The sequence below is a fragment of the Salvelinus alpinus genome, chromosome 2, assembly GCF_045679555.1.
Source record: "Salvelinus alpinus chromosome 2, SLU_Salpinus.1, whole genome shotgun sequence".
Classification (NCBI taxonomy): domain Eukaryota; kingdom Metazoa; phylum Chordata; class Actinopteri; order Salmoniformes; family Salmonidae; genus Salvelinus; species Salvelinus alpinus.
The window spans coordinates 71,975,293-71,996,019 of record NC_092087.1 but is presented as its reverse complement, the minus strand read 5'-3'; the positions used below and the strand labels follow the sequence as shown (position 1 = coordinate 71,996,019).

The window sequence follows — 20,727 nt, the reverse complement described above, 5'->3', positions numbered from 1 at the left end:
ATCTGGCAACAACTCCGGTGGACATTCCTGCAATCAGCATGCCAATTGCACACTCCCTAAAGACTTGAGACATCTGCAACATTGTGTTGTGTGACAAAACAGCACACCGTGCACATGTGTAATAATGCTGTGTTTAATCAGCTTATTGATATGCCACACCTGTCAAGTAGATGGATTATCTTGGCAAAGGAGAAATGCTCAGTAACAGGGATGTAAACCAATTTGTGCACAAAATGAGAAATAGGCTGTGTGCGCGTATGGAACATTTCTGGGATCTTGTTTCAGCTCACAAAACCAACACTTTACATGTTTAAAATATTTTTGTTAAGTGTATATTTGTAAAAAATGGTGTTTAAATGCATCATAGTGCCCCTTAATTGCAACAACTGAATCTGATATTCTATAGTGTTAATCTAGGTTTGTCTTCTGACTCATTTCAATTCAATAAACATCTTTCATGTTGAATGATATTCTGCAATGTGAAAATCCAACTTCTCTCTAATTAGTAAGTATGGTTAAATTCTGCTAACTTTCCCAGGGAGCGAATAAGCAGGGAATCACCCAACTGGGAGGTCTTGAAATTTTTGGAAATTGCCAGAATTTTTCAACCCCATTAGTAAGGAAAAAAGAAGCATACAGTGACATAACATTGTATAAAAAGTTTTAATTTCAATTACTTCATTAACCTAATAATAGAAAACCATTAACAGGGAAAAGAACATTAAAACTGCAGCCTCGGGAGGATAAAAAATAAGTGATGCTTATTTAAAAAAAGAAAAATATAATCTCCCTCTCCAAAAAAAAGACAGGGACAGAGGGGCACGCACACGTCGTCTTCACTGGTCAGGGGGTGATTTTCATCTGGACTGTTCAACTGAAACAAGAAAAGAGGGAGAGGTTAGTTTACAGCATCAATCAAGTGTACCCACATAAAATTACTGGCAAAAAAATTACCTACAAATAAAATAGATCCCTTCAGCATAACTATACAGACCACATACTTGGAATGACTAGGTAATAATCAAATGCTCTAGTGTCATCAACAATTCCTTTGAAGGAACAATTGCAAGCAGCAACGACATTGCAAACAGTAATAATGAAGGAAATTCCAAAACTCAGAGGAAAAAATGAGAAGTGAAGACATGGTTGTGTCTGAAATGGCATCCTATTCAGTGCACCACTTCTGAATAGGATGCCTATGTGAGCCTATGTGGCTCTAATCAAAAGTAGTGCCCTACATAGGGAATAGGGTGACATTTAAGACAACAAAAAACATGAAAAAGTCCTGCAGTAGCACATGAAAGCCAAATGAGTGCTAGAATAGTTGGTTGGATATAGCTTACTGTAGGTGGAGATGTCAATCTCTTCTGGGAGCTCTGCCACGTTGACCTCGAAGCGGTCCTGCACATCGTTCAGGGTCTTGGCGTCAGTCTCGTCAGACACAAAGGTCACGGCCAGACCTTTCGTCCCGAACCTGCCAGCACGGGCCACTCTGTGCAGGTAGGTGTCGGAATCCTCGGGCATGTCGTAGTTGAAGACGATGTTGACGCGCTCAATGTCCATCCCTCGGCCAAACAGGTTGGTGGCCACCAGGATCCGCCTCTGGAAGTCCTTGAACTGCTGGTACCGGGAAAGCCTAGGGGAGGAAGGGAGGCATCCATAGATTTAAAATAAGTAGAACAGGCATTATACTTCCTGCTTTACTCGTGTGGGTACACTGAAACTGTGACCCACAAACATGTCATCTGAGAGAACGTTATTGTTCAGTCCCTATGGATAACAGCTTCTGTTACATGACTATTATACAAAATGTGCATGTAATTGAGATTCTCAATTTGATTGCTCAACTCCTCCGCCCTCTCCTTTTAAAAAAAAAAAGGTCAAAAGTAACTGAGGAGGAGGCCTCCCGGGTGGCGCAGTGGTCTAGAGCACTGCATCGCAGTGCTATGCTGCGCCACCAGAGTCTGGGTTCGCGTCCAGGCTCTGTCGCAGCCGGCCGCGACCGGGAGGTCCGTGGGGCGACGCACAATTGGCTTAGCGTCGTCCGGGCTAGGGAGGGTTTGGCCGGTAGGGATATCCTTGTCTCATCGCGCTCCAGCGACTCCTGTGGCGGGCCGGGCGCAGTGCGCGCTAACCGAGGGGGGCGGGTGCACGGTGTTTCCTCCGACACATTGGTGCGGCTGGCTTCCGGGTTGGAGGCGCGCTGTGTTAAGAAGCAGTGCGGCTTGGTTGGGTTGTGCTTCGGAGGACGCATGACTTTCGACCTTCGTCTCTCCCGAGCCCGTACGGGAGTTGTAGCGATGAGACAAGATAGTAATTACTAGCGATTGGATACCACGAAAATTGGGGAGAAAAGGGGATAAATTTATAAAAAAAAATAAATAAAAATAAATAAAAATAAAAAGTAACTGAGGAGAGGAGGAAATGTGCTTGTATGAAATTAGACTCCATTCACACATCATGAAAATTACATTTACAGGGGTGGAATCCCAAATGACAATGTGCAAAGTAATACAAATAAATTTAGCTAGACATTTTATGCTACTTATCGTTTTAAATATGTGCATGCTTCTCCTCAGAGTAAGCAGCTGATTCAAAAGGGGAGGGGTTGATGTCAAAACTCTTCAGCGAAGGACACTTGTTCTTCCTCAGCAGGAGGAGGCGAGGACACCGTTTCCCTACTAACAGATTGACACTCCTCAACCACTTATCGGTTTACAGATAAGAGAGGACGAGTCGGCGAGGACAGTCTTTTGTCCAAATGAGAATTTCCCAATGAAAGCCAAGACCCAATCGACCCCTAAACCCTATGCACATATTGATATCTGAGATGAAGATGAGATGAAGTGTAAGCAATATCCTAATATTTGATATCCTAATATTGCTTATACCAATCAAAACCTCTCAGATTTTAACAAGTGCATAGACTGTAGGGTTTAGCCAGTTTTTCCTCTCCGTCAGAACCCACCTCTCTTCCTGGGCCATGCCCCTATGGATGGCGATTGCAGGGAAGTTCTGCTCCACCAGCAGCTGAGACAGAGCCACACAGCGCTGCACAGACTTCACGAAAATCACCACCTTCAGACAGGGTAGAGAATGGCAGTGAGACACAGAACACAAATATGGGGCAAAAACCCATGCTGCATCTGATGTGGCATCCTGGCTTTACCCTTGTCAGATAGCTGTACACTCCGAAGACAAAAAACATAGGGCATAAAACCCTCAGGCAGAAACTTTGTCGGTGCATAGACAAGAGTTCACTTGAATGAGTACAATTGCATTTAAAAACGTGACTTTCAAATCCATGGACAAAATACATTCTACTCAGATTAAAACTAAAACAAATTACGTTTTAGCATTAAAAGCTCTGAAAATATTTATTTTGTCCGTACCTGGTTGAACTCAAGCACATCGAGCAGGTCGAATAGCTTGCGGTTCTTCTCGCTATCCTTCAGCTTGCAGTAGTACTGCTGCAGGCCGTGCAGCGTCAGCTTGGTCTCATCGTCCACAAACACCTCCATGGGCTACAGGAGGAAGGAGATAGTCATTAAGCACCAAACAGAACACAGGGAGGGACTACCTGGACTTTCATTGCAAAACCTTTTGCTACAGTGTGTCCTAATGAATCTAACATGGGGAAAGTTTCACTCTTTGGGCCAGTTCTATAAACCTAGCTACATTAAGTGAATACCTGAGTAACCACATTCTGTGTTGGTGAATGAAGAACTACAAATGTGATTGTGAACGTCAATTACTAGTACTAGAGCTGGATGGAACTTATAGCTTTAATGCAAGGACTGTTCCTCCCAAAAATGTCCAGAGGCAGGGTCAGAGCCCTAGACCCAGGTTAAGAGAGTCACTCTGCCCCCCCCTGGTATGGCCACACGTGACACGGACAGTCACGAGCAGGCAAAGCGTAGAGAGGCTTGACTGGAACTTTTTACATGAATATTAAACCATATGCAAAAATCACTTAACTATCCCTTTAAAAAAGGGGCAATCAGCAGTTTCTACATACATTTTTGGACATTTAAATTAAAAGAATATAACAAATGCCTCATGAGCTTAGTTCAACTTTCATACCCCATCAGAATCCCAAATAAGCTTGTTTCACTCCAATATTTGTAAACAAAGTAAAACGTAAAAACTACAGCCTCAAAACATTGTCAAAATGATAATTCTGATATCATTGATGGTCAGTCCTTGCATCCATAGAGAGGTCGACCGATTATGATTTTGCAAAGCCGATACCGATTATTGGAGGACCCAAAAAAGCTGATACCGATTAAATCGGCCGATATATTTTTCATTTTTTTTGTAATACTGAACACTTATTTTAACTTAATATAATACATCAATAAAATCAATTTAGCCTCAAATAAACATGTTCAATTTGGTTTAAATAATGCAAAAACAAAGTTGGAGAAGAAAGTAAAAGTGCAATATGTGCCATGTAAAAAAGCTAAAGTTTAAGTTCCTTGCTCAGAACATGAGCACATATGAAAGCTGGTGGTTCCTTTTAACATGAGTCATCAATATTCCCAGGTAAGAAGTTTTAGTTTATTATAGGATTATTAGATACACCTTTGACTATTGGATGTTCTTATAGGCACTTTAGTATTGCCAGTGTAACAGTATAGCTTCCGTCCCTCTCCTCGCCCCTACCTGGGCTCGAACCAGGAACACACACAACAGCCACCCCCGAAGCATCGTTACCCATCGCTCCATAAAATCCACGGCCCTTGAGCAAGGGGAACAACTACTTCAAGTCTCAGAGCGAGTGCCGTTTGAAACGCTATTAGCGCGCACCCCGCTAACTAGCTAGCCATTTCACATCGGTTACACCAGCCTAATCTCGGGAGTTGATAGGCTAAGTCATAAACAGCGAATAGCTGCTGGCAAACGCACGAAAGTGCTGTTTGAATGAATGCTTACGAATGCTTACTTAAATAAAACGTTTATTCTTTCAGTGAAATACGAACCGTTCCGTATTTTGTCTAAATAGTCCTGTTACTTTGCACAACCTTCAATGTTATGTAAAATTCTGGGAAATTAGTTCGCAACGAGCCAGGCGGCCCAAACTGTTGCATATACACCCTGACACTGCATGCAATGAACGCAAGACAAGTGACACAACTTCCCTAGTTTAATATTGCCTGCAAACATGAATTTCTTTTAATTAAATATACAGGTTTAAAAATACACTGCTCAAAAAAAATAAAGGGAACACTTAAACACAATGTAACGCCAAGTCAATCACACTTCTGTGAAATCAGACTGTCCACTTAGGAAGCAACAATGATTGACAATAAATTTCACATGCTGTTGTGCAAATGGAATAGACAAAAGGTGGAAAGTATAGGCAATTATCAAGACACCCCCAATAAAGGAGTGGTTCTGCAGGTGGTGACCACAGACCACTTCTCCAGTTCCTATGCTTCCTGGCTGATGTTTTGGTCACTTTTGAATGCTGGCGGTGCTTTCACTCTAGTGGTAGCATGAGACGGAGTCTACAACCCACACAAGTGGCTCAGGTAGTGCAGCTCATCCAGGATGGCACATCAATGCAAGCTGTGGCAAGAAGGTTTGCTGTGTCTGTCAGCGTAGTGTCCAGAACATGGAGGCGCTACCAGGAGACAGGCCAGTACATCAGGAAACGTGGAGGAGGCCGTAGGAGGGCAACACCAAGATTGGCAAATTCGCCACTGGCGCCCTGTGCTCTTCACAGATGAAAGCAGGTTCACACTGAGCACATGTGACAGACGTGACAGAGTCTGGAGACGCCGTGGAGAACGTTCTGCTGCCTGCAACATCCTCCAGCATGACCGGTTTGGCGGTGGGTCAGTCATCGTGTGGGGTGGCATTTCTTTGTGGGGCCGCCCCACACGATGACTGACCCACCGCCAAACCGGCCATGCTGGAGGATGTTGCAGGCAGCAGAACGTTCTCCACAGTGTTGCTTCCTAAGTGGACAGTTTGATTTCACAGAAGTGTGATTGACTTGGCGTTACATTGTGTTGTTTAAGTGTTCCCTTTATTTTTTTTGAGCAGTGTATATACTTCGGTGTTTTGATTTTAAGGCATTGATGTTTATGGTTAGGTACATTCGTGCAACGATTATGCTTTTTTCGCAAATGCGCTTTTGTTAAATCATCCCCCGTTTTGTGAAGTTGGCTGTCTTTGTTAGGAAGAAATAGTCTTCACAGTTCGCAACGAGCCAGGCGGCCCAAACTGCTGCATATACCCTGACTCTGTTGCACAGAACACAAGAGAAGTGACACAATTTCCGTAGTTAAAAGAAATTCACGTTAGCAGGCAATATTAACTAAATACGCAGGTTTAAAAATATATACTTGTGTATTGATTTTAAGAAAGGCGTTGATGTTTATGGTTAGGTACACAATGGTGCAACGACAGTGCTTTTTTCACGAATGCGCTTGTTAAATCACCTGTTTGGCAAAGTAGGCTATGATTCAATGATAAATTAACAGGCACCGCATCGATTATATGCAACGCAGGACAAGCTAGATAAACTAGTAATATCATCAACCATGTGTAGGCAAATAGTGATTATGTTAAGATTGATTGTTTTTTATAAGTTTAATGCTAGCTAGCACCTTGGCTCCTTGCTGCACTCGCAGCAGTCTCCTCGTGGAGTGCAATGTAATCGGCCATGATCGGTGTCCAAAAATGCCGATTGTTATGAAAACTTGAAAATCGGCCATTCCGATTAAATTGGTCGACCTCTAATCCATAGCTCTACGAATTTGAGAGAGGGTAAATTTCTCCAGATCTATCCCTCAGCTTTTTACCGAAACGGGGCGAGGAATATACTTCATGTTTCTACTGCCGATTGCCTCTTTCAAAGTGCAATTTAGGGAGATTAGTCAATCTGTGTGTGTGTAAAACTGCTACTTTATGTTTCAGAACATGTACATAACTTGTGGCTACGGGAACCCCTTCCAACTTACATCCTGCATGAACTTGCGGCAGACAGGGCGGATCTCTTTGCTTAGGGTGGCACTGAACATCATGCACTGCTTCTCATGGGGTGTGAGCCTGAAGATGTCCTGAACATCACGCCTCATGTCTGAGGGAGAGACGATAGGAAAATAATATGTCAGTCACAAAAATGTCAACCCACTCAGTCTGAAATCCGAGTACTACATAAAATAACATTTAAATACACTTTACTATGTTTTGGCTAAATCCTTAAGGTCAGACCATCTATCACAATCTGTTCCAAGATCCAATACTACTTAGTATGAAAGTGTATTAGAAGTGCAGTCTAAGTTGTATGCTAGTAGGTACATTGAACACGTTTTCAATTAACCGTTCATCTTTGAAGTTTCAACTTACTCCCGTCACGCACACACATCTGACATCACCCCACCCCCCCTGTCCTACTCACCCAGCTGCTCCAGCATCTTGTCACACTCATCCAGGACAAAGTGCTTCACGTTCTTCAGGTTCAGGGTCTTGTTGCGGATGAGGGCCAGGATGCGGCCGGGCGTTCCCACCACGATGTGGGGGCAGTTCTTCTTCAGCACGTCCTCATCCTTCTTGATGGACAGGCCCCCGAAGAACACAGCCGCCTTGACGGTGGGCATGTACTTGGAGAAGCGCTCATACTCTTTGCTGATCTGGAAGGCTAGCTCTCGTGTGTGGCACATCACCAGCACAGACACCTGGTAGACAGAGAGAGGTAGGTAGGGGAGGATGTTTAATACAGAGCTCTGGACATCCCAATTTTTTTTTTGAAAAAAAAGGATAGAAAAGCGCTGTGTAAAACAGTGATAATAAAAGCAGAACAAATTCAGACAGCACATTAGGGTTTGACCGAGGTAGGCTGGCACTGTAAATAAGCATTTGTTAACTGACTTGCCTAGTTAAATAAAAAGTTGGCGATTAGATGTAAACACTTTATGCAAGTTTCCCAGATACAGATTAAGCCTATTTCTAAACTTAAAAAGCACTCAATGGATTCTCCAGTGAAAGCCATTTTTAGTCCAGGAGGACTAGGCTTCAATGTAACTGCAATTCAATGGCTGCGTCCACAGTGTAAAGACAAATTTCATTATTCAAAACACTCACCTGCCCATCCACAGGTTCAATCTGCTGCAGGGTGGCCAGTACAAACACAGCCGTCTTGCCCATACCAGACTTGGCCTGGCACAGGATGTCCATGCCCAGGATGGCCTGTGGGATACACTCGTGTTGGACTGAAAGACAGAAACACAAGTCAGAAGTATTTTCTATTTTATTTAACTAGTCAAGTCAGTTTAGAACAAATTCTTATTTATAATGACGGCCTACGAAAAAGGCAGGGACACAAAACTACAGAGAGACCTAAGACAACATAGCAAGGCAGCAACACATGACAACACAGCATGGTAGCAACATGGTAGTAGCACAAAACATGGTACAAACATTGGGTACAGACAACAGCACAAAAGGAAAGGTAGAGACAACAATACGTCACACAAAACTGCTACAACTGTCAGTAAGTGTCCATAATTGAGTCTTTGAATGAAGAGATTGAGATAAAAACGGTCCAGTTTGAGTGTCTGTTGCTGAAGAGACAAGCGACCCAGGGATGTGCGCGCTTTGGGGACATTTAACAGAATGTGACTGGCAGAACAGGTGTTGTATGTGGAGGATGAGGGCTGCAGTAGATCTCAGATAAGGGGGAGTGAGGCCTAAGAGGGTTTTATAAATAAGCATCAACCAGTGGGTCTTGCTACAGGTATACAGAGATGACCAGTTTAAGTATGATGTGATCCTTTAAGGGGCATACATGTATTAGTCATAGTTAATTACTTTCGACCAGGACCCATATATAGAGCACTACTTTTGAACAAAGCCCTATGGGCCCTGCTCAAAAGTAATACACTATGTCAGGAATAGGGTGCTATTTGAGACACACAGAATGGACAAAGTCAAAGACGGTCCTTGGTTAACGGTGGGCAGTGCCTGTGAGACTCACCTTCAGAGGGATGTTCAAAGCCACAGTCGACAATGGCGCGGAGCAGCTCTGGTTTGAGCAGGAAGTCTCGGAAACCGGAGCTGTGGATGGAGACATAAGAGCCCTTTACCTCCTTCTTGCCCGCAGGTGTGGCGGTCTCCGGGGCAACCTGAGGCTCCTCATCCTCTTCATAGTCCAACAGCTCGTTGTCAACGTCATTCTCTGCCATTCTAGAGAAGGGGTACTTGCGTTAGTTGAAGCTAGGAAAGACGGGAGACTAGTCTGGGGGGGACGACGACGGGACTGTATGAACAGTAAATTCATAAGGTTAATTGAAATGCCAATTCAATAATCTATGTAAAATTATTCACCATCTAACCTTAGTTATATTAAATGATTACGATTCTTGTGACTTAACTTCCCGAATTGAATCCTACTGAAACATCACTGTCTAGCACAGAGTTTCTCATACTCGGTCCTGGGGACTGTAAGGGGTGCACGTTTTTTTTGCCCTATCATTACACAGCTGACTCAAATAATCAAAGCTTGATGAGTTCATTATTTGAATCAGCTGTATAGTGCTACGGCAAGAACCAAAACGTGCAACCCTTAGGACCGAGTTTGGGAAACGCTGGTCTGACGTGTATTCCTACATAGCATTAGCTAGCTAACGGCTAGGCTGCTAATAATGCTAGTAGCAGGCCGCACTCACACCACCAAAGTTTGATAGTATACAAAATGGGAAGCGAATACATTTGACACAATCATTACAATTTACCTAACTAGAAACAATGATTGGACCAGCGACCACCCAGTTTACAGTAGTTAGCCAGTTGCCAGATTCAATTAAGTTGAATAGGGAGTCATGCCTCACAATGGCAGCCGCCTCCACTCATTCAAACTTTGACAGAAAAGTGCTATAAAAAAAGGACAATAATAGGTTCCAAATACAGGGTGAACATTCAGAAACAACGTTGACTCAAATTAATAACAAGCAAGACATTTCTAGGACCTTACTTCACCTAAAATGTAATTCTCGGAACCAACCTGCGACACACTGCTAGCAGAAGTTAACTGCTAACTGACATGACCGTACTAGCATTAGCTTGACGCAATGCTAAATGTGTTAGTTAGCTAGCCAGATCGCACAAGGTTTTAGCAAAGACTAACACCAATATAGTCGAACATTCCTGCTATTTTTGAGCGTTATGGAAAGAGAAATAGATGGCTCCATTTTATAATCCATGCGATATTGAAAATTACTCAATACAGCACATTTCTTATGCATTTAAAATACACTTACTTCTCGGTGTTAATTCAAATCGGCTTCGACTATCACTGTTAGCTAGGTTCACAGGGGCAGTACTCAAGTCCGGAAGCACTGTGCTCGTGTCTTCGTGGCCACTATTGGTTAATTTAAAAGGCAATCTCCCCAAACCGGTCTGAAAACGAACCATGATTGGCCTATTCAAATGTCGATCTTGAAAATGACAGCAAATAAGGCGGGATTTCACCAGCTACCCTTAACTTAATTTTGGGCATCATTTCTTGTTTGACAACACTGTTATGAAAAAAGTACACTGAGATAGCCTTATTCAGCAATAATGTAAACATTTCTGATTTCTGTAAATTATAGCTACGTATGACTAGGTTTCCTAACCCAGGAATGATTTCTGAATTTAGATTCGAATCGATTAGATTAATTTATTAGTCACATACATAGCGTCGCAGATGTAATTGCAGGGTACAGTGAAATTCTTAAGATCTGAACTCCAACAGTGCAGGTCAAAAAGATAAGTGAATGAAACAATATTAATATTAATAATTATATACACCATATATACATATTTATTTACAACATTTACAAACCAACAGCCTGCATTCATCCAGTTTGTATAAATTATGATAGAAGTGTGACATGACTGTAATGAGTATCTTGGACTAATAGGCAGTTGGCTTAAACCATGTATTCATAATTGGCAATATGTGTGCCTGCCTTGATCATATCAGCTTACCACATCTGTCTTCCCTCACCAAACCCATCAATGATTTGATTTATTTGACCATAATTTGGTTGGTCCATTTTATTGACACTAAATAGATGTTATTTTAACCGTAGCTGTTAAAAGTCCAACAGTGGGAGTGTGCAGACTGATGATGGCGCGACTTTAATTCCTGACTATTTCAGTTATGGCCAACAGAGGGCAACATTTATCCATAAAATACGATTAAACCTCACTGAACCAAAGTGAATTAGGTTACATTGTAAACTTTACAGGGATTTCGTATGTGATCAGAAACAATGCCTTGATTTCCCAGAGTGGTCGCTCTGTGCTATTGTAGTTGACGTAATCATGTACAATGGCATGACGTAATATATGAGCCTATGACGTAACGCACTCGAGAGAAGGTTCAGTGCCTACTTCTGGCTCAGTTGAGTTGATGATTTGCAAAGGACAGTCATCCTCATGATCAAATAAATCACTTTGAGTGGACAAAGACGACATTCTGTGAGTACAGCAAAACGGGCCAAGATTTTGTAATAAAATAAATAAAAAATTATTTTAAAATGTATTTGTTTATAAAAAAAAATGTCAGGTCCAATCTGAAGGGTGCCTGAAAACACAATGGATAGAAATCATAAACGGTTGAGAATAATTCTTCAAAAGGTAAGTCTCATAAGTGATAAAAAATAGTTTTTGTTAATTCTGGGGCTTTCTCTCTTGATATGTAATGAGGCTCTTATTGGTAGTATAGCGTATATGCTGTAAAAACAGATTGACATGATTTATAGTTGGAAAAGTGGGCTTAATAATGGAGGGCTCAAGTTAAATGTATTTCCTTACGTTCATAAACCCCAGGCTGGGACCCTCCAAGCTAGTGCTGGAGAGCAGGTGCTCCAGACAAATGCCCATTCCGCTGGCCATGATGGACTAAGGCTGCCAGCCCTGGGAGACTGCCCCAAGGACAGCCCCCTAAAGGTAAGAAACAGCTTTTAGTTCTGTTGCAAAACGTCTGGTTGTAACGGAGACCAGTTGGTTGTAATCTAGTAATATGACAGGTTGAAAACCAGTTTACAACAAGATAATAACGCTATTAAGACACATGGACCACCTACTAGTTAGAACTAATTTTATTTGAATTCTGATTTGAATTCTGATTGTAATTCTAAGGTTATGATTTATATTTGGAGAAGCGGGCTTAATAATGGAGGGCTCAAGTTAAATGTATTTCCTTATGTTCATAAACCCCAGGCTGGGAACCTCCAAGCTAGTGCTGGAGAGCAGGTGCTCCAGACAGACGTCCATTCCGCTGGCCATGATGGACTAAGGCTGCCAGCCCTGGGAGACTGCCCCAAGGACAGCCCCCTGAAGGTAAGAAACAGCTTTTAGTTCTGTTGCAGAACGTCTGGTTGTAACGGAGACCAGTTGGTTGTAATCTAGTAATATGACGGGTTGAAAACCAGTTTACAACAAGATAATAACGCCATTAAGACACATGGACCACCTACTAGTTAGAACTATTAATAGTATTGGAATTCTGATTGTAATTCTAAGGTTACGATTTATATTTGGAGAAGCGGGCTTAATAATGGAGGGCTCAAGTTAAATGTATTTCCTTTTGTTCCTGTACCCCAGGCTGGGAACCGCCAAGCTAGTGCTGGAGAGCAGGTGCTCCAGACAGACGTCCATTCCGCTGGCCATGATGGACTAAGGCTGCCAGCCCTGGGAGACTGCCCCAAGGACAGCCCCCTGAAGGTAAGAAACAGCTTTTAGTTCTGTTGCAGAACGTCTGGTTGTAACGGAGACCAGTTGGTTGTAATCTAGTAATATGACGGGTTGAAAACCAGTTTACAACAAGATAATAACGCCATTAAGACACATGGACCACCTACTAGTTAGAACTATTAATAGTATTGGAATTCTGATTGTAATTCTAAGGTTATGATTTATATTTGGAGAAGCGGGCTTAATAATGGAGGGCTCAAGTTAAATGTATTTCCTTATGTTCATAAACCCCAGGCTGGGAACCTCCAAGCTAGTGCTGGAGAGCAGGTGCTCCAGACAGACGTCCATTCCGCTGGCCATGATGGACTAAGGCTGCCAGCCCTGGGAGACTGCCCCAAGGACAGCCCCCTGAAGGTAAGAAACAGCTTTTAGTTCTGTTGCAGAACGTCTGGTTGTAACGGAGACCAGTTGGTTGTAATCTAGTAATATGACGGGTTGAAAACCAGTTTACAACAAGATAATAACGCCATTAAGACACATGGACCACCTACTAGTTAGAACTAATAGAATTGGAATTCTGATTTTAATTCTGATTGTAATTCTAAGGTTAACCCTTATGTGACATGTCACTTAGTACCACCATGCCTATGGTGAAATAGGTGGTTTCTATGGTGATATGATTTCCCCACTGTTGTTATTTGTCTCAGAACCTTGTGCCGAAGCCCCAACAAGGCCCCAGGCCCAGCCGAGAGGCTATCAAGGCTAGAAGGGCTAGGGAGGCTAAGTCAGGGGTGGTAAACCAAAGCCGCCAAGTAGTTGGTGTGTTGGCACTGCCTCAAACTCTATCTCAAACAATCAGTAACAGTGAGTATTGATCTCCACTTCCAAAATTCTTGGATTTTTTGATGGAATTCTAAAAGGACATACAGTATGGTGGAAGGATCCACTATTATCTACGACTCTCCTCTTTCTGTAGGTGTCCTGCCAGCTATCAAGATGGGCACTAAAGTTACTAAAATGGAGACAACAGGTGGGTATTGGTGACACAGTGTTTATTCTTGATTATACAACTTCAATAGAATCGTTGCTGTGGTCACTAGCTTGTTCGGTGGTAATTCTGATTCTGAATCCCAGGTCCCCTGAAACCTAATGATGGCGAGATAATGATCTCCTTTCCATCTGTTGATGACCTCCTGACCACAAAGAGTGATGTCACGTCCGAGGCTAAGAGCGATGATGCCTCCTGTCCAATTTCACCTGAGGCGTTCTCTCTAACAAACTTCCTGAAGTCTCACCCGTGAGTCCTGCTGTGAACCTCATTATGTGCAGAAAAAATATAATCTATATAAACACTAGTTTAAGTTGCCAATGATTCCTGGTGTTTGTTTGTTTTCCAGTCAGAGAAAGCTTATCAGGAAGTTCCTCAAACAAATGGTAAGTCCCCCATTTTTTCTGCTTTTAAGGGTGGAGTGATCATCGGAAACAACTATCTTGTAACATAAAAACTACTAGCTGTCAGATTGTTGTTTTCTGTTTCTCTTTCTAAGAACGTGACAATAGGCGACCTGGACGAAGTCATCGAGTGGGTGGTGTGTGTCTCCAGTGAGGTGTTCCTCCCAGTGATGGCTCTGCACAGGACCTCCAGACCAGAGTCGTCAGACTCATTCCGCTGGGGGTCAGGTGTGCTCCAGATCATCTCTGAAAAGTTCCACCAGCGGAGTTCTGAGCCGAAGGGAAGGCTCCTGGGCGGGCAGCCGCCCACTCCCCCTTCTGAGACCGACAAGGAGCTTCAGGGCATAGCAGATCTGTCTGTGAGTAACATCCTGAAAAGGGCCCAGGAGGACCTCTTCTCTTCTGGTGAGGATGACCTGGAGAACACCCATCCAGGCATCACTCTGACCGAAGAGAAGCTCTCCAGCATCTTCTCAGAGCTGTTCAGGGGCGCCTGTGAGAGTGCCCAGGAGGCCGCCAGACGCATCCACCACATGAGGTCTGGAAGAGGCAACAACAGCCGAAATGGGAGACGCCCTGGGTCACCAACAGAGTTGGGAGAACTGGGGTCAGTGAGGAGTCCCAAGGGAAGTGACGTCCATAAAGCCCTTAGCGAGGGGTCCCTCCCTGTCTTTGCCCTGTTTGGGGAGAGGCCAGGGGAAGTTGGGGAGACCAGCAGCCCTGCTGGGGAGATGGACGAGACCCAGACTGCCAGCACTCCCAGCATTCCCCGGTCTGGGCATGGCGGCAGAAGGAGTAGCCAGACCACCATTCCCACCACCGGCCACAGAGAGGCAGGAGTCACAGCCAGTAACATCTTCGATGTTATTTTTCATCTGGCGCACTCCGACACTGACCGGGAACTCCACCAGGAGTTCAGCAGTGAGGATGATGTTTCACTGAATGACATCATGGACATTAAGTTAACCCCGGCAGTGGAGCCCCTGGGGCAGATCCTGTCCTCATGGAGGCTGGTCAACAGGATCTTCAGGGGGAAGGTCCACTACTTTGGGAAGGAGCTCATCTGCAAGGTGTATCAGATGCTTCTGGACAGCGGTATGGGCAGGAGGCCAATGGCCCGCCAGAGCAGGTCCGAGCCCATCCTAAAAGACCTGGCTGCCAACCGTAGGCTCTCCAATGAATTCTTCACAGACGTGCTGTACATGTTCGTCCAACGTGCCATTAAGAATCTGCTGGAGAACTTCTTGGGTCTGCCGACCACCCCACCAGGTAGAGACATTATGTGGAATGACAACTTCAACTGGATGTACAGGGACGGCTGGGGGAACACCCCCACATCCAGCGAGGAGGAGTTGTGGGACAGCGACTCCACCTGGTCAAGTGGGCTTGGGGAGGAGGAGGTGGCAGAGTCCCGTGGGAGGTGGGCCGCTCTGTTGGAGAAGGGCAGATTCCAGACCCTCCAGTCCTCCGGCTCCCTCTCCCTCTCCGATGACAACAAGGAGGCACTAGGTTAGTTATTATGTTGTTTTTACCGTCTTTTGCACCCGCATAATCCCCTTCTTTCATTTCCCTTATTGTCAGTAATGGTATTTTCGTTTTCTCTCTCCTCTTTTTTTCTTATTTTTCTATACAGTGTTTGGAGACATTTTATGTGTGAAGTATTACTTTGAATCAATGTCAAATTCATTCTATAGAAGGCCGGGTTTCTGCAGGTTTTCACTCCGCCCTAGATTGATGAATTAAGGTCACTAATTAGTAAGAAACTCCTCTCACCTGGTTGTCTAGGTCTTAATTGAAAGGAAAAAACTAAAACCTGCAGACACTCGGCCCCCCATGGAATGAGTTTGACATCCGTGTATTAAATAAATGTTGATTTGACTAGGGGCCGTCTGCCAGGTCCTGACCTCCAGGGTGGGAGACATCCTGAACAGTACCTGCAACGACGATTACAAGGCCAGGCTCATCATCCAGAAAGGTACACTTATAACCTGTTTTACCCATATGACCAGTAATAACAATGTAATAACCTGTGTAATAACCAGTGTATTACCATTATAGTAAATGTGCCAGATACTGCATAGTGTTATACATGAATGTGGCTTTGAACCATTTCAGAATATGAGTGTGTTTTCTTAGGATTGGATTCCGGTGCCAGGGAAAGGTTCCCTGACTCTCAATGTCCCTCTTCACCCGAAGAAGAGGAGGTAGTTGTGAGTGCCATGACTGTCTCATACCCTAAACCCTCCACCTCAACCCAGGCAGCATGGGCAGCTCCTGCCCAGACTCTGGATGTTTTTCTGCCCAGACCCTGCCTGGATGAAGAAGAGTTAGTGGCCAGCACCTCCATGAAGGACAACTCTATGACGACCACCCATGCAGCACGGGCAGCTCCTTCCCAGACCCTGGAAGAAGAGGTGGGAGAAGCTGAGGTGTCCGACGTGAGTGACAGCTCCCTGATGCCCACCAAGGCCCTTGAGAAGATTCCCTCCCTCCTACCAGGCAAGAATCTTATTGAGGAGGACATCCTCATTTGCAGCACTCCCTGGGCCACCGTCATAAGCCCCCAGACCCTGAAGTTTATCCTCCACGGCATCATGTGCCGACTGGAGGCCTCAGAGTCCCCCCAGACAAGGAAGGCCAATGACCCCTTCAGGCTGATGAAGGATCTCTTTCTGGAGGTCCAACATGCCCTTAAGTATGCTGACATCTCTGTCGTCTTTGGCCTGGAGGAGAGCATCCAATTCATTGGGGAGGATGCGGTGAAGGCCATCGTGAAGACTGCAGCTCAAAGATTGTCCCTGCGTTCGGACTCCAACCGGGCTCAACTGCGTGCCGCACGCTCTGGTGGCGAGGGAGCCATCAGGTGCATGGCGGACACCATCACACAAGTCATAGATGACTATTCCGAGGACTGGAGTTCCGACTGCCATTTTGGAGCCAGGAGGAGCCGTGCTAGTGGGAGGTCACACTCCTCAACGTCCTCAAGGAGTGATATCACCCTCACCGAGGAGCTCCTGGCCCGGAGGGAAACCCTTGAAGAGGACCTAGAGGAGATGGCTGATGACAGCACTGGTTTGGAGAAGACCATTGTAAGCTCAGCCATCTCTGAGAAGTCCCAGGTAATTAGCTACATTTCTGAGAGCACCGAGTCCATCAGCTGTGCCCTCTTCACAGACCTCGAGTACATCACCTCCACACATGAGACAGACAAGAACCAGTAGATCGTTTAGTTATTTGGGCTGTTTGATTGTGAGGCATCGACTCAAATCTGTTTCTCTCTCTACTAAGGAGAAGGAGAAGGAAAAGGCTATGAAGGAAGAAGTGAGGAAGTCAGGAAAGAAGAAGCCAGGTAATAACAAGGACCAGAAGAAGAACAAGGTGTCTCCTCTTGGCAATGATAGTAAGTCCTCATTTCTTTTCAGTCAACATGTGCATCTGTCTTCAGCACACTACTGTAATGTAAGGACGGGAGACTATGATGAAATTATCAGGGTCTTATTCATTAGCCACTAAATGGAAGAGAACAGACTAAAACAGGGAGGAACTTTCTTGAACTTGCCAATAACAAATGCTTGTTTTTGTTTTCTGTTTCAAAACATTTTGCTACTGTGTGCCTTAATGAACACGACCCTGATTTCATGCCCTGTTCTCTGTTACCTGTGTTAACTCGAAATGACACAACGACAAGGTTCCAGTTTAACAAAGTTTACTCTACTATATGAACACACTACACGGTAGCTATTACACTCCCGGCTAGGTCCAACAACGACCAGACATCCTGCGCATGCGCACTCTTGACTGAGTGATAGCCCCGTAATAACAGAAATATAGGGATACTTAAAACATGAACTTAACAATCTCCCCCTTTTCTTTAAAGACAAAAAAAACCTTTAACAACATAATTAAATGTCCAAGTATTATTCAAGATCCCCATTACAAATGGGTTGTGTGACAGTTTTTATTTGTATTACTCAAGCTGCCACTTTCCATTACTGAGAGCCTGTAGGAGCGAGAGCCTGTAGGAGCACAAGACCGGATGTTCCCTTTTTAGTCAGACAGTCAGCAAGCTGTTCCTTTGTGGTCGACCACAGAATCCGCTGGATTCTCTGTGCTTGAATAAGTTCCTTGATGCTGCTAATCTCGAAGTCTTTTCTCTGTAACAGACTTGGTTGACTTCACAGCATCAACTAATGAGTAGTTGTCAGTGACACAAACTACAGGTAGGAAGTGCCATTTTGTCCCACCAGTGATAACCTAGCGAAGCATCACTGAAGACAACTAGTTTCAAAGAGTCATCTTTTCCAACATGCTGAAACTTTAAAGTCACTTGTTGTGATTTCAGTTTACGAACAACTTTGTTTGCCTCATGAATCGTTTGTACAGTGGCGTGTTTTGTGTTAGATGCCAAGTTGCAACCATCAAACCAGGTCTACTCTGTCTCGCAGCCCATAAAATTTGTCCCATCTTTGACCTCAATTGACCAGCTTCAATTCCACATAGAGGGGAATTCCTTTGTACGGCTCTTGAAGAATCCATGTGGATGGGTTGAAGATTCTTGATATAGCTCTCCTGTTGCATCAGTATTTTTCCATCAACTGTAATAAACTCTATGCCAACATAACAAAAATGATCATGCTCCTCACGGCCAACCTAGAAAACAGCTTTGAGGTGTGGAATCACAGTTGAAGCAAAGGTCTGTGAGCCACCCCAGATAAAGTCACCAACATGACAGGCAAGTACTCCAGTCACATTGCAGTCTTGATCAAGCCAATAGAAGACTGCAGGATCCACTTGTGACATTTTTCCACCTGTATTCAGCATTGTTGCCTTGACTTTGTTGTACCAGTAGAGTGATCCATCTGCCAGTCCATACACACACTTTTTTAGTTTCCACAGTGTTCCTTCACTTTTAGCTTCGGGCGGAGGTCGGATGTGAATGTCCCTTGACAGCTCTGTTCCCTGCAAAAATCCAGATTTGATGTCTATGGAATTAAGTTTCCATTTTTTCTGGCAGATCACTGACATCAGCAATCTGAGTGACTCTGAGGCGCATGTCGGTGAGTCTTTTGGGAGTTGTTTAGCAGCCAGCTCCTCAAAACCTCTAGCCACTAGACGTGCTTTGGGCACTATTCCAGTTAAGGATTCTTTAAGGGTACACACCCACCTTGTTGAGACGCACTTTTGGCCAATGTCTTTGACTTCCTCAAACACTCAATTTTTCCTCCAATTACTGAGCTCATCTAGCTTAGCTGAGTCAAATGACACGTCCTTTGTTTCAAGTACATCATCATTTTGAATGTCATTCTGTTTTTCTCGATTTTCCATTGATTCAATTCTGATATTATCTACAAGTGACAGGTCAGCTGACCCTGTTGTACCAGAAAGTGTAGCTGGTTCAGAGTACTGCAAGTTGTACCAGTTCTTGTGTTTTACTTCTCCTGCTCGTCCAATGACGGTTGCTGCATGTGGAATACCACTTTCTCTGTCCATGTATTTAACAGTTTGTCCTGTTTTCAGATTGGAACAACCATGTTCTCTTAACACATATGGCTGTTGTTGAATGTTTTCCTCATTTGAACACTCAATAGTATTACCTGTGGCATGGTTGAAGGTCTCTGCTCCATTTCCTGTGTCAGTTTCAGTGTCCATATCATTGGATGTGACATCTGGTAGGTTTGTGTCTGTTACTGTGTCCTTTTTGTCATTTTCATTAGGAAACTGATTCTCAGCTACAGCCCCTCTATCTTGTTGATCATTTACTTTCTGCAATCTTGAGTGATGCACCCTGACAATCATGCCTTCGTGCCTCACAAATATCACCACACCATCTTGACCAATGACTACTCCCGGTCCTTTCCACTCTTGAGTCAACTCGTTTGTAGTACACTTTGTTTCCAGTTTCGTACTTCTCATCATCATTATTCCCTGAACTGCTGAGTAACTTCTGAAGTCTGTCAACTGTATCATGTACAAACTGTTTGTAAAGCTTTAACAATACTTTGTGTTTTTCTTTAGTGCTCATGTTCTCTGTGACTGTCAGAATCTCCATGTGCTCTGTGTCAGTCAGAACCTCATTTTTGCATGGACTCTGTGAGATGTCTTTGTCTAAAATGTTTACACAATAGTGGCCTGAGGTAGTAAGTTCAAGAGTCACTGGTTGTTTAAACATCACTGCCTTGTCATTTTTTATGTCTAGTACAGCCTCTGCCTTCTTGAGGGAAGCTTTGCTTAATAGTAAGGAGATATCTGTAGGGACCACCTCTGTTTCAATGTGACACTTAGTCTGACCAATTTTTGCTGGTATCTTAACTCTCTTGGTAGAATGGACAATTCTCCCATCTCCAAATTTGAAAACTCTTTTGCTTGGTGTGTCAATCATATTTTGTACTTCTTTCATATTTAGTTCACTGACATAGCTATCAAGCCATTTTGCACCACACACTGTCCGTGTACATGCAGTATCAATCACAGCAGATCCTAAGGATTCAACTATAAAAATCTCAGTATCAGATTCATTTGAAAACAGTGTAATGTTACACTGCTCTATCTCTGTGTTTACATTTTCCTCTGTTAGTTTAACTT

General features: G+C 43.9%; 2 protein-coding genes across 4 annotated transcripts; one reads left to right on the top strand and one right to left on the bottom strand.

The window, feature by feature from the left end:
• Positions 1–644: 644 nt before the first annotated feature.
• Positions 645–10,381, bottom strand: LOC139567675 (ATP-dependent RNA helicase DDX39A-like). Of its 3 annotated transcripts, none has more exons than XM_071389078.1 (9): positions 10,269–10,381; positions 8,987–9,195; positions 8,095–8,222; positions 7,412–7,688; positions 6,972–7,090; positions 3,393–3,524; positions 2,969–3,078; positions 1,344–1,636; positions 645–874 (listed from the first exon to the last, which is right to left on the bottom strand). In XM_071389078.1, exons 2-9 carry the CDS (start codon positions 9,192–9,194, stop codon positions 858–860), a joined length of 1,284 nt encoding a protein of 427 aa, XP_071245179.1. In that variant the 5' UTR covers position 9,195; positions 10,269–10,381; the 3' UTR covers positions 645–857. The 3 variants fall into 3 exon arrangements, with proteins under 3 accessions (XP_071245179.1, XP_071245181.1, XP_071245180.1); XM_071389080.1 differs by lacking the exon at positions 10,269–10,381 and adding an exon at positions 10,013–10,248; XM_071389079.1 differs by lacking the exon at positions 10,269–10,381 and adding an exon at positions 9,988–10,225.
• A 3,890-nt stretch (positions 10,382–14,271) lies between these two features.
• Positions 14,272–17,366, top strand: LOC139541290 (uncharacterized). The gene is made up of 3 exons (XM_071345777.1): positions 14,272–15,654; positions 16,028–16,120; positions 16,282–17,366. Exons 1-3 carry the CDS (start codon positions 14,316–14,318, stop codon positions 17,364–17,366), a joined length of 2,517 nt encoding a protein of 838 aa, XP_071201878.1. The 5' UTR covers positions 14,272–14,315.
• The last annotated feature ends 3,361 nt before the right edge of the window (positions 17,367–20,727 follow it).